Source organism: Dipodomys ordii, unplaced genomic scaffold (assembly GCF_000151885.1).
Source record: "Dipodomys ordii isolate 6190 unplaced genomic scaffold, Dord_2.0 Scaffold10, whole genome shotgun sequence".
Classification (NCBI taxonomy): Eukaryota; Metazoa; Chordata; class Mammalia; order Rodentia; family Heteromyidae; genus Dipodomys; species Dipodomys ordii.
Window position 1 is genome coordinate 15409290 of NW_012267226.1, and position 14719 is coordinate 15424008.

Below are 14719 nucleotides of genomic sequence, written 5' to 3' on the forward strand. Positions count from 1 at the left end.
AGAACGGTTTTTGAAGTCCTAAACTACCTTATCTACAGCTGTATTATCCCAAAATAATACATGCATTGATGCCTGCTAGGTACAAGACACCCCATGTTAAAGATCCATACAGCCAGGCACTAGCGGTCTCTGCCTATAATCCCCAATACTTAGGAGGCTGTGATCTGAGAATCACAAGTGATTCTTACTTCCAACCATAAAAAGCCAAAGTGGAGCTGTGGCTCAAGTAGTAGAGCGTTAGCCTTGAACACAAAAGCTCAGGGACAAGACTCAGGCCTAGCGTTCAAGCCCCAGGACTAGTTTAAATCTTTTTTTTTAAATCCATACAGTATCCTTGCTAAAGGACAATCTGCAGAAGAATTAGAAAACAGAACACACCCTGCTTCTGATTTCAGGCAGTGATAAATATGATCTAAAGATAAAGTATTTCATGTAACAAGTCAGGAGCAGCGTCTTGTGAACAGTCCTGTGTATTGTACTGACAGAGCTAAGAAGCTAAGCAAAGATGTTTTTCTATATGTGTTTTTCTATGTATGTGTGTGCTTATTTATTTATATATTCCAAGGGATTCTTTGGCTTAACTCTTTCAGCCCATCCCCTTGCTAGCAAAGTGTCTTAGCATCTAAAGAGCACATGAAATGTCTGTCTGGCAGCTGAGTAAATGAACAGTGACTATAATATTTAAATGGAACTCATCTCTAAAGGCAAAGTTAACTTGAAATGTATCCATTATTTGGACCTGGAACAGTTAAAAGAGGCAATGTAGCAGGGTGCTGGTAGCTTATGCTTGTAATCATAGCTACTTAGAAGGCTGAGATCAAAGAATTATGGGTTCAAAATCAGCCCAGTAGGAAGGTCCATTAGATTCTGATTTCCCCAAAAAAGTCAGAAACAGGGCTGTGGCTGAAGTGGTAGAGCACTATAGCATTAAGGGGGGGAAAGCATAAGGATAGTGCCCAGGCCCTGAGTCCAAGCTCCCAGGGACAACATAGATTATACCCTGTTTTCCAGACATCGGTCTATTTCTGTGTTAACATCAGTGTCAACATCAGGCACTTGTTACTAACATGGCACAGGACAAGCAGCAGGGAAGCTCTGACCTTCCTGGGAAGAAACTGTTGTCCATTTGGTTTTCATTTGACTACAGGTTCACCCGTCATGTCAGGTTACTATGGTGTCCGGAGATCGTTCTTGTCTGACTCAGACTTCCACAGCACGAAGCCCTTCTCCAATGACATCTACACCTCCAGCGTGGCAAAGTCCTTTCCCTGCGAGTCCTCAGTGGGGCAAAGCCACTCGGCGCTGCTGGAGTCCTACCTGGCAGAGCCCTATGGAGACCATCGCCCCCCAGCACTGACCCCGACCCCGGGCTCCCTGTTCAGCGCCTCACCCCTGCCGCCGCTCCTGCCGCCTCCCTTCACTGGTGACCCCACTTCTTTTGTGTTTGTGAGTATTCTTATTTCACATGTAGGGAATACGGGGAGGTCAGAGGTCCCATGGACCTGGCCCTACCCCTGGGTCTTGGTGATAGATTGAGTGAGGTCAAATCAGGCTCACATGGAGTCCAGACTTGGTGACTGGAGGTTCGTCTAGCACCAGAGGTACCAGGGCATGCCAGCTCTGCCAGGGTATCTTTTGAGGGAGTCTTGCTCAAAAGTCCACGTTAGCCACAACAGCAAGAGTGTCTAGTGATGAGCCACAAAAAAATGTAAGATAGAATTTACAGCCACTCTCTTAAATGCAAGTCCCCTCATTCCTCAGCCTAGAGGGAAGGTATGTATGCTGCTGCTACCTCTGGACCAGCGAGGTAATGGCCCATAGTCCACACATTCGGGTTCTCCTATTTCTTCCACTACGACCACCATCTTCGTCTTGCTTCCAACAATTCTGCCGGCCGGAACTTTGTTTTCTTTGAGCCTCCCAAAAATATCAGTTCAAAAAGTCTGAAGGATCCTAGTGCTGTTCTTAGGAGAAAACTGGAAATCCTCTTACCACAAAGGAATGAATCTCTATAAAGGTGGAATTCTAGACCAAAGGGAGGCAGGGTAGGAGTGAGAATTAACATTATTGAGTATCTACTCTATGCCAGGAAGTGTTCAGTGCCTCTGTTCCCTTCATGCTTGTAGTAATTCAGGAAATGCTTCCAGAAGCTCCATTTTACAGAACAGCAAAATGAAGGGCTCAGAGTCTGGAGGGCACCGGTGGCCCAACTACACATGAGCCCAGGTCACCAAAGAGCAAGTCAAGGAGACAGCTACCAACACACCCCTCTGCTCACCTCCAACAGACTGGCCCTCTCCAGCCAAAACGGGACCTGAAACTAACTTTCCTTAATTGGTAAAAACTAAGCTGGGACCTGGAATCCTAGGAGACCACAAAAGAAAGCAAAACAGTAAAATAGTCCATGTTGATTCTGTTTTCTTAACCTCACATTTTACTCCTTTCATGTTATTTTTCTGGGAATTCGTATATAGATACATATATACGTATATATACACATATATGTATCTATGTATATGCATATGTATGTACATATGTGTATATATGTACATATAATTGATACATTTATATATATATGTGTGTGTATATATATATAATCCCAGAGTAGAGAGGAACCAAAACCTTCCTTGCTAGTGGGAGATGCCTGCGGGTTGGTGGGCTTCATCAGCAAGGAGGGGAGGGGGCATCGTGCATTTGCAGAGCCTCACCCAGTGAATAACCCAGTGACTTGCTCCTTTCCTCAGAGGGACTCATGGGAGCAGACCGTGCCTGATGTTCTCAGCCAGCCCGACCCCGCCGACGCTCTGCAAGCCTTGCCTCCCAGCTCCGGCTGCCTCACCCAGCTGGAGTCGGGTAGCAGCGTCCCGCAGCAGCACAGGAGCTCGGGCTGGGGGTCCTCTCTGGCTGGCACTCAGCCCTACTCACTCCACACACTGGAAGATCTGCACCACACACCGGGGTACCCCACTCCACCTCCGTACCCCTTCACCCCTTTCATGACAGTATCCAACGACCTACAGCCCAAGGCTGATGAGGAGTCAGACACCTCTTCTCTCCATGACCCCTCACCTTGGACAAAAGAAGATGGGAGCCTGGCCTGGGGGTCCTATGAATGCCGCCGAGCCTACTGAGGGGGTGGATGCAAGCAAGGACTTCCGGGCTCTTCTTTAACTGGTTTAGGTATGCCAACTCATCTGGAATTGCATTTCTGTAGAAGCCATGATACCACCCTTTGTTAATGGACAATGGCATTGATTTCTGATCTTACCCACCTCGACCCCTCTGAAACACACCACAACATTCATGATGTATGTCAGGGACAAATGTTGAAGTGAGAGAGACTCTGAAGGCCAGGGCCCGGTGAGGCCTTGCTCATTCAGAATCTCCTGTTCTCTTGCAAGTATCATTTAGGGGCACTGATTTTTTTATTCTTAAATTCCATTAAAACTTTTGTGCAGATCAGAAAACATAGTGGTTTTCCTGTCTGATTTTTCTTCATCATAAACTATGTGTCTTCTTCAGTAACAAAGAATGGAGACGGTATAGTAAGTTGGGGCACATAAAACTCATTTGACTGTTACTTTAAAGAGTGAAGTGTTAACATACATTTCCCTCATTACAGAGACCTACAAATAAATACAGCACTACATGTAAATGCTTTATTGTCAATAAAACAGGAAGGTGTCAGGAAAGTGTGGGTTTTTTTAAAATACAATGGTTTTAGCTCTGGCTTAAGCTCAAGATATCCAAAAGATTAGTCCAATTAAAAAAGTCACAACTTTTCCTTCATTAAACTAAATATTCTCTCTTCTCTCTCCCTCCCCTCTCTCCATTCCCGCTCTCCCTTCCCCCCTCCCTCTCTTTCTCTCTGTCTCTGTTTCTCTGTCTCTGTCTCTCTCTGTCTCTCTGTCTCTGTCTCTCTCTCTCTCTGTTGAAATATTACTCCATATACCAGAGTGGCTGGATAAAATGGGTATTTGGTACTCATACAAAGACTAAACCATTGGCAAGCAACAGTCTACAGGATATCAAGAAGCCAAGGGGCTTTGGGGAACAAATTATCAAGTGTGACTCAGCCACATTCTATCCAGCATCTCCTGACTGTGTGAAGGAAGATCTTCATGGTTTATTGATGAGAGGTGTATAGCTCTCGAACATTATTCTACCTCATTCAAGTTTGATTAGGGTAGTTTCCTCTGCCAGATCAAGGCTAATCGCCACCAAGCCATGCACCTGTCTACAAGGTCATACTGCCATAAATGCCTTGAGCACAACTGACTTAGCAGATGCACCAGTTTACCTGTACCTTTCCTCCTCTCTTCCCCATACTACCTTCTCTTTACTTCCTTCCCACACCTTTCTGACCCCTCTGATCCCTTCTAGCCATCTTCTGGAAGCCATCTGTTGCCCAAGGCCTGCCAATATCATCTCAATCCTATCCTCTGTTAGTGCCTTCTACCTTACCTCAGCTAGGTAGCTGTCCAGGAATTCAAAGCAAGAAGTTAATTCCACCCACTTAGATGTGAATCATAGATACTTTTCCTTCTCCAGCCTCTGAAGGTACTTCCCGCTTTAGCAAATGCTTTCCTAAGGTGTAGGGTACCTGTAGAAATGCTCTGGTAGAAAGCCTTCCTTCATCTCACACCTGAAGCTCCTTCCTGGGAGAGTGGTCCTGGGAAAGGAGAGGAAGAATGAGTGTTTGGCCGCTAGGTGGCGCTCTTTCAGGTCCCCTGTCCAACCTCCTCCCAACAGCTCCTTTATGGCACCCTGGCATATACATACATATATATTTTTTTTTCTCTTGAACTCCATTGTTAACTGTCAGTTGGCATGCAATCATTGTGCAGATTTATGGAGGGGGCACAGGTCATGTTGTGACATAGGCATGCATTATCTAATGATCAAATCAGAGCAATCAACATATCTATCACCTCAAACATCTATTGTTCCTTGGTAGTGAAACATTAACAATCCTCTCACTGGGCCTTGGTGGCTCACACCTGTAATACTAGCTACTCAGGAGGCTGAGATCTGAGGATCATGGTTCAAAGCCAGCCCAGGCAGGAAAGTCCGTGAGACTCTTATCTAATAAACCATTAGAAAACTGGAAGTGGCATGTGGCTCAAGCTGTAGAGCGCTAGCCTTGAGCTGAAGAGCACAGGGACAGCACCCAGGCCCAGAGTTCAAGCCTCATGATGGACAAAAAAAAAAAGCAAAACAATCCTTTCTTTAATTATTATAATTTTTAAAGTAAAGGAAAATATCCTCTTCCACCTTTATGGGACCATATAATACATTATCCATGAATTTAATCATCCTACTGTGAAGTAGAGCACGAAAACATTCTTTCCAGATGTAACGTGGTACCCGGCTGACCACTTTCTCCCATCCCACCCCCGCTCCACCCCCTCAGCCTCAATACCATCTTCCATTTCTATGATATCAACATTTTTAGATTCCACACATGAGATCGTGTAATATTTGTCTTTCTGCAACTGGCTTGTTTCACTCAGCATTTGTCATCTAGATTCACCCACATTGTCACTGATGACAGAATTTTATCTCTTCTCCTGGTGGAATCGTGTTACATTGTATACTCACAGACCACTTTTTGTTTATTCAATTATCCATTGATACAGGTTCATTCTGTATCTTGCCTCTTGTGAATACTGCTGCAATAAACGTGCCAGGGTAGATATCTCTTCATATTATGGAGATTCTTTATTTTCCAAAGGAAAAAAGAATTTGAGACAAAACTGATCTAGCAAATCCACCACTGGGAAATATTCTCCTTAGTATTTTTCCCTACAACGAAAGGTGACATCTCATATGGGGGAACTTTGTGCCTGCTCAGCAAATGTTCTACCACTTCAGCCATCGCTGCAGCCCTTTTGGCTTTAGGTTATTTTTTTCTTTTTCAGACAAGGTCTTGCACTTGGCCTCCAACCTCAACCCTCCTATCTCTGCCTCCTGCATAGCAGATATGTTCGCCACCATGCCCCCCCCCTTGTTCCTTGAGATACAGTTTCACTAATTATTTTGCCCAGGCTGACTTTAAACCACCATCATCCTGTTTCCACCTCGCAAGAAGCACTGTCCTGTCTTCAATCCCGATTCCCCAGTATCTGGATCAGAACCATCTGTCACCCAGCAACTGCTCAGATCTGTGCAGCAGCCTCTGCATCAGAAAGAAGGAACATGGCCCTCTGCAGATCAGAATCTGAGGTCTGAGGGCCCCAGAGTTACTTCTCCAGATTGTGTATATTTCATAATAACTACAGTCATCTGCTACTCACCATTGGTTACTAAGTAGCAACAGCATGATCATGTTGGTGTAAATAACATCAATGCGCCCACATAAGCTTCAATGTTGCTTATAATACGAACTAGAAGGTACACATATCTCATGAACTCTGCATTTATCTACTCATATATTATGTTCGTGCATCTCAAAACAACACAGATGTTTGGTTTTCAGCTAGCAGGGTCAAGTAAATTGGCCTTGGAAATACATGGATTGCAACAGTGTCTACATCCATTTTAAAGCAGCAAACCCCTTTTGCAGTGTTTGACAAGATAGAGAGAGAGACAGAGATGTGTGGCATTCACACGCCAGTACGCCATTGAACATCTATTTCATCCATATACCCTAAAAAGGGCTCAAAGGAGCAGGTCTGTTGCTGAAAAATTCCAAGTTGTAAATTACTTTTTAAAAGAATTTTGCTTAGCTTGACAATGTGTTGCTACATTTCCTATATATTTTATTTGGGTCCTATTTTATTGTTCTGGAAATAGGTTATTACAAAATGAAAACGAGCCACCAAATGATGACCTGAAAATTAATTACATTTCCCTATCTTATTTCCTATTCAAGTACTTCCCAGTATTCTACTGCATGTGGGGACCAACCATACCGTTCATGCACATGGGAAAAATGTCCTCCTCTCTCTCCTTCTGTCCTTCCTTCCTTCTTTGCTTCCTTCCTTGCTTCCTTGCTTCCTTCTTTCTTTCCTTCCTTCCTTCCCTCCCTTCCTTCTTTCCTTTTCTTCCTTCTTTCCTTTCTTGAACCTTCCATTCTCTGACTCCCAGTTTTCCTTGGAGAGCTAAAGGAAATGAAGGTTCAAAATTCCATCTCCCAAGATACTAGATGCATTTAAGGTTTGAAGTAATCAGATATAGTGATGTCAAGTTCAAACTACTTACAAAAGTGGACTTAGATGAGAAAGTCAGATTTGCCCAAGTAAAAGCTTCAATCTAGACAATCAGCCCATAAATCACTGAAAATAGACAGCACATGTAGTTGGGAGTGTTTGTATTTCTCTTACAGGTTATTCAAATGTCAAATAATGAGAGAAGAAAACCACCTCTTTACCTTGTTTATTTAACAAATGCTGTTCAATGATCTTTATGACTTACCACAGTTCAGTTAATAACACAATTGTGGGAGAGGAAGAAGACTGAAGTAATCTAAAAGGAGATCCACATGGGAAAAAATTACTAACCCCAGCAGTAAATATATATATATATATATATATATATATATATATATCACATACATATCTACAGACACACACACATACACAGAGAACCACTATGACCTATTTTTTATATCACATACATATCTACAGACACACACACATACACAGAGAACCACTATGACCTATTTTTTCAGCAGGTAAACAATATAGCCACAAGAGAAAAACAGTTAAAGTTCTGAAATAACAAATGCATGATAGTGATTCTATGCAGCAGATGCCAAAATTACTTTTCATTCAATCACTAAGTTCTACTAAAATCTCCTCTCTTTTCAAATCAATATTACAGCCAGGCACTGGTGGCTTATGCCTGTAACACTGGCTAATCAAAAGGCTGAGATTTGAGGATCACAGTTCAAAGCCAGCCCAGGCAGGAAAGTCTATGAGATTCTTATCACATTTAATCACTAAAAAGTTGAAGGTAGGGCTGTGGCTCAAGTGGTAGAGCACTAGCCTTCAGCAAAATGGCTCAGAGAAAGTAGCTCCCAAGCCCTGTGTTCAAGCCTTGGGACTAGCACTTACCAAAAAAAAAAATTATGCTGTTCATGTTACATACTGTATTAGCTAATCATTGACTCCAGGGAGGTCAAGTGCAAAATCATATACTCTAGATAAGGAATGGCTCTCTATCTAAATAGATGGAATGTAAAGCTTCATGGAGGGCCTGTCTCCTAGTCCCTGCTTGGGGCCCAGTATACTACAGGTACTCAGTAAATCTTTGTAAGATTGAATTATAGCTCTGTCACAGAGATGAATTATTTGGGATGAAAGCCCTTTGAAACCAGTATATAAGAAAACACTATGTTTAGAATTAAACTAACCAAACTCCACAAATTCCAACAATAGCTGAATGTTGCACTTTAGTGTCATTTAAGACAACTGATTTAATATTTTTAATATCTTTTAGAAGGAAAATCATTGAACCTTTGAAGTAGCACAGAAAAATACTGATATATTCACTTACTATGTACACATACTATATTGCTAGGAAGACTTATAATTAAAAGTTATTCAGGGCTGGGCACCAGTGGCTCACACCTATGGTCTTAGCTACTCAGGGGGCTCAGATCTGAGGATCGTAGTTCAAAGCCAGCCCAGGCAGGATAATCTATGAGATTCTTATTTCCAATTAACCAGCAAAAAGCCAGAAATAGAGCCACAGCTCAAGTGGTAGAGTGCTAGCCTTGAGTGAAAAAACTCAAGGACCATGCCCAGGCCCTGAGTTCAAGCCCCAGGACTGGCGCATGTGCGCGTACATACACACACACACACACACACACACACACACACACACACATATACACACATGCACACATATACACACATGCACACATATACACACATGCACACTACTCAGTGTTTGTTACTTTGGCTTGAACTCAGGGCTTCAAGCTCTCACTCAGTTTTTTTTGCTCAACACTCAACCACCTGAGCCACATCTGGCTTTTGGCTGGTTAACTGGAGATAAGAATTTCTTCTCTTTGTCTGAGCTGGCTTCAAGCCTGGCTCCTCAGATCTCAGCTATCATAGGTTTGAGCCACCAGCACCTGCCTTGGTATTATTTTTCAATATAAAAATAACATTTCTATTGTGAAATATTTCTAATGATTAAAGTAAGTATGGTAAGTACATCAGAAACTAGAGTCTCCAATAGTCAAGCTAAATAAATAACCAAATATTCTTTATTAACAAATGAACATATTGTTATGTTTATCTTTGATAAAGAAGTATCTTCTAACCATAGGCCCTGATAAATAAGCCCTGTACTTTTCCAATATGCAATGTTGTTGTCAATAGGTTATAAGAAAGAAGAATAAAGCCCGGCGCTGGTGGCTCATGCCTATAATCCTAGCTACTCAAGAGGCTGAGATCTGAGGATCACGGTCTAAAGCCAGCCCAAGCAAGAAAGTCTGTGAGACTCTTATCTCCAATAAACCACTCAGAAAACCGGAAGTGGTGCTGTAGCTCAAGTGGTAGAGTGCTCGCTTTGAGCTGAAGAGCTGAGGGACAGTGCCTAGGCCTAGAATCCAAGCCCCACAACAAAGAAAGAAAGAAAGAAAGAAAGAAAGAAAGAAAGAAAGAAAGAAAGAAAGAAAGAAAGACAGAACGACAGAAAGAAAGAAAGAAAGAAAGAAAGAAAGAAAGAAAGAAAGAAAGAAAGAAAGAAAGAAAGAAAGAAAGAAAGGAAGGAAGGAAGGAAGGAAGGAAGGAAGGAAGGAAAGAAGGAAGAAAGGAAAGAAGGAAGGAAGGAAGGAAGGAAGGAAGGAGTAGAGGGAAATGTTATATATTGTAAGCGGGAAAAAAATGTAGGCCAAACAAATAATATCTAGGAATTAGTTCTTCTGTACTAGTAACCTTTCCTGTAATCAAATATCCTTCATAGAATAATACCAAATTTTTAGTGTTTAATAAGTAAGCTTGAGTAAAAAGATTACTACGTCATTTTATTTCCTAAACTTGGTGATATGGTCATGAGTTTTCATGATGGTATCTTTTATGTTTTTTATGCATCTTTAATATTACAAAGGGCTGGGAAGGTGGCTCAATGGTAGAGTGCTTGCCTCTCATGCATGAGGCCCTGGGTTTGATTAATCAGCACCAAACAGGCAGAAAAAGCTGGAAGTGGCGCTGTGGCTCAAGTGGTAGAGTGCTTGCCTTGAGCTGAAGAGCTGAGGGACACTGCCTAGGCCCAGAGTTTTGGCCCCATGACTGACAAAAAGAAATATATATATATGTATATATATATATATATACATATATATATTCACATATATTTTACATAATAAAAAGCATTTTTAAGTACTACATGAACTTTTCAAGCAGTATATATTGGCATTTTGTCACTTAAATGAGAAATTACCAAATGATTGTCCTTTGTGGAAATCTCTTCAAAAAAAAGCTAAACCTCTGACTACACCTTATGGGAAGAGATTGATTTAGCACAAATCCACCTAATAATCTTCCTGGGCATGTTCATGTGGACCAAGTGCTCACCCTAAGCCCAGTAATTTCTCATTTCCTCCATGTATTCAACTTTTTGGAACTTGATCTTCCCCACAAGGTTTGGAAACAGTGTCCCAAAGCCAAAGTGACAAAGGAACTTTGCATTAATAAAGAGAATTTAGAGTCATAGTCAAATTTGGAGGACTAAACTATTCCTTCTCCTTACACAGAAAGTCTTTTTAATATGCATGGGCTTCAGTTTAATAAAACCTATTTTGATGAAAAAGCATAATTAGTTGAAGTGTCATTTGCATACAAAAGATGGGGCAACTCCCCCCAACACACACACACACACACACACACACACACACTTAAAACATTCACTTTAAAACATTAAAAAGACATCTATTCACTCCCAGTGTCACTGACTGACTTTAACACGAATGAAAAAAGGGATCTCTGAGCTCAGGGACAAGGAAAAGCAGAGATCTGGAAAAGGTCACTTATGGCAGCCTCAGGCAAAGAAAGCCATGGTGGAGAGCAAATACAGCATGGAACTGGTCAGCAGAATATTAGTACATGGTGGTTGAACGTGTGAGTGAGCGAATGAATAATTGAGCAAATGAATGAACAATGAATGACGCAGGAGGAGGAGGGAAGGACAGGGAGAGAGGTGGAGAGAGAGCAACTGATGGGAGAACCAAGACTTCTTTGTATTCCCTGTGCTTATACCAGGCCTGGGACATAGGTGGTGCTCAATCAATACCTAACAGGGCTATGGTTCAATCACTGGTAACTAACTTCAAAGGAGTCCAATAGTAGACAATCCAATAGCTGTATTCTGCAGAGCCAGGGTCTCAGCCAAGAAACAAACCTAGAGGCTAGACAGCCTTCAGCAGAGATGTTGGAAAAAGACTCTGAAGTCACTCTTAATACTTCAGGATCCTTTCCAATACCCAACTAAGGCCCTATGCTATATTTTCAAGAAAATGAGCCTATTACTGTGAGTCAAACTCCACATTTCCCCCATTCTGTAAGTCAAGATTGTTAAAGGGATTTATCAGGACTTTAGCATAGACACCCTGGAGGAGACAATGCTCCCAGCAAGAGAGTCTCAACCTGAAAAACACACACCATAATCAGCATATATAACAACTTATCTGCAGTAGGCCTCTTCCTCAGGGTTCCAGTGTTTCTAGAACACTCTGAGGCCAGCATGCTACACTGTCTTGGGCTCTCTGTATATGCTGAGACTAAAACAGATAACACACCAAATATTCCTTTATATACAACGTCAAGAGTAGCTTTTCCCAGTGCTGCATACAATACCTTAATGGGGCATTTTAAATTAACTTGGTGACTCACAATCAACATCTATTTCTCATAAACAGAATGAAATGGAAAAGCTCAACCATCACAGAAAATTTGAGAATTCTTTATACACAGAGGTGCACATTTTTTTCAGGGACTGTTTGCTTATTTGTTTTTCCCAGTACTATTCAGTTAACTGGCTCAACTAGTGTTCTATCACTTAAGCCACACCTCCAGTCCAGTATTTTACTGGTTAATTGAAGATAGAGTTTTGGAGACTTTTCTACTAGAGCTAGCTTTGAACCTCCTGAGCAGCTATGAGCATAGGCATGAACCACCAGCACATGAACAGTTTGTTTTATAAATAGAGATAAGTAGTATAATTATATGTGAACATATAAACTAAATTTCTTACTGGGGATTGAAGTCCAAAAAGTTCAAAAGCCTCTTTTATTAAAAAAAAAAAACACAAAGACAATAATGATTAGTTAAGAGCTAGGGCTTTAGAGTAAGACCTATTAAGGCTCAAATTCCAATTCTGCCATTTATGAGCTCACTAATTTTGGCAAGCTGCTTATCTCTTTGTTCCCTTATCTTCGAAAGTAAAATACAACACGATGTTTGACATCCAATAAACAATAGGTAAGAGTGTCTTATGGGATTGGAGATGTACCTCAGTGGTTCAGTACTTGCCCAACATACGTAAGGTCTTAGGTTCAATCCCAGCAATGCAAAAAATTAAATAAATAAACAAACAGGGCAGGAGTTGCTCCAGGAATCATCACACATGCAACTCAGTAAGGTTCACAGGATTCATTTAGGAAGGGTGATCCTTTACATGACAAGCATGACGTTCAGCTCTTCAATAACTGTGCTCAGGTTTTGTAATGACAGTAACAAAATTGGAACCAAAACTCCTTAATGTTGGGCTAACCACCAATCAAAACAGGGCTGTCTACTGAGCTGTCTACTCCAGCAATCAGGGACAACAGATGGCACAGAACAGCTCCGGTGACTCAAGCAGAAGCTTCTGGGAGAAATGACATGGTGCTCTGCGGTCCATGCAGACCCGAGGAGTTCTAATGAGTCCTCTACCATCTGAACATGCCTGCCTTCTCCAGAGGAACCATTTATTATCAACAAGCACCACAATGTAGTCCCAGGAACACAGTGACCTCCAGCCATCTCTGCATGAAGAAGAGGTTAGAAAGAAGAAAGCACTAAACAGCATCCTGAAAGTGGGGAAATCAAGGTACATTGGGAAGCAGGGAGAAAAACAGTATTGCAGACAGAAAATAGAGAAAGCGATGATAGGAGAAAGACACAGAAAAAAAATAAATGGGGAAAAAAACAATAAAGACAAAGCAAAGTTTAAAAAAATAAAAATAATAGATAAAAGAATGAGAGACAAAGCAGAAAAAGAAGTCATAGGAGAAATGATGCCAGCAAATGATCATCCTTAATTCTGTAGTGCCCCAGCCACAGGAGAGAAAGGACAAGAATAGGGAAAGGTGTTCTCTCCCCTTGTGCCCTTTACCATCCATTCATGTCTGGTCCTCAGGCCTGGCCTGGCTTCTATCAGAGAAACCCTGGGGCCTGTAGAGAAATAGGCCTCAAGAGCTGATAAATCCCAGCTGGCATGTTGATCTATATATTTCACCCTGCACTCCACAGTAAGGTACCACCACAGGTGTCCTCTGCCCCAGAGATGTGGCGTGGGCTACATAACAGCATCTACCTATAGATAAGTGTGGCTTATTCACAGAGACACTCTCTATGGGAGCTCTGTATAGTGTACCCTGCATTCAAAGGCATTCAGGTATTTTTCTGGAAGTATTTGGGGCTAACACTATACTTTTTTTTTCTGCATTGCAAAACAACTTAGAGAACAGGGGCCTATCCCATCACCTAATTTAGCATCCTGGGAACATCCTGGCTTTTTGCAAAGGGAACCACACCCTATCTATCCTCTAAGGCTGCCCCATTTCTTCCACAAATTATACAAGGATTTGGCCTGGTACTTGCTCCTTCTCTGGATCACTCCTGTTTCACAAGCAAGAGGTAGCCCTGTGTGGCAAACAGAGATGTACCAACACTGGCCCAAGTCACTTTGTGAGGGTCCTGGGACCTGGACTACTCGGAAAAGGCCTCCCCCAAATAGAGAAGCCTCAAGATCAGATCCTCATCCCTTCAGCTAAAGGGAAGGAGCAGCAGTCAAACTTGCCACTTGTCCTATAACAAACAAGAAGGCAGGGATGGCTCATGCAGGTGAGAGACAGTAGCACACAGAGACCTTCCCAGTGCAGTGATAAAACACCAACCTAGGAAATCTCCAGTGGACAAGACCCATAGCAACCCTAGTATCACGGTAAAGCATACAGGGTCTTCATGGGCAGGCCCTGAACACTGAGGTTTCAATGCCGGGGAGGACAGCGGGTAAAAAGGGGGCACTGACACATGACCAGGTGGGGTTGGAGGACACAAAGTGCAGAGCTTAGGCCTCTGCTGCCCTCCGGCCTGCAGAGTATCCCCTATTCCATGCCACACCCAATGGCTGCTGCCATGTTCACTCCCCAGAACCTGAGATTTTCCCTTAAACTGGAAATTAAGAATGCAAGAATCAGTGTGGCTGGCCAGCCTGTCTCAGGTGGTCATGGAGAAGCAGACCAAGTCACTCCTGGCTTTGGAGCTGCCTGGGAGGTAGAAAAACAGAGCATCTTTGAGGACATCTGCTGTGTCTGTGGCAAGGTGGACAAAATGCTCAAAATACAAGAAAAGCAAGGGTCAGGGCCCAAAGGGGTCTCACTCCCTGTTTCTCTGGCCTCTCTGTGGGGTGCCTGTGTACAGGATTTCTGCAGAAGATAGTCCATTTTGTTAAGCCTTTGAATATTCAAATTGAAAGTATCGCGCAATCATTGATTGTCAAATCA

At 42.4% G+C, this 14719-nt stretch overlaps 1 protein-coding gene across 1 annotated transcript; it reads left to right on the forward strand.

Annotated features, from left to right (window-relative positions):
* Window positions 1-1158: 1158 nt before the first annotated feature.
* LOC105980756 (chromosome unknown open reading frame, human C11orf53) lies at window positions 1159-3131 on the forward strand. The gene is made up of 2 exons (XM_013009662.1): window positions 1159-1446; window positions 2745-3131. The coding sequence occupies exons 1-2, from the start codon at window positions 1159-1161 to the stop codon at window positions 3129-3131; spliced, it is 675 nt and encodes a 224-aa protein (XP_012865116.1).
* Window positions 3132-14719: the final 11588 nt, after the last annotated feature.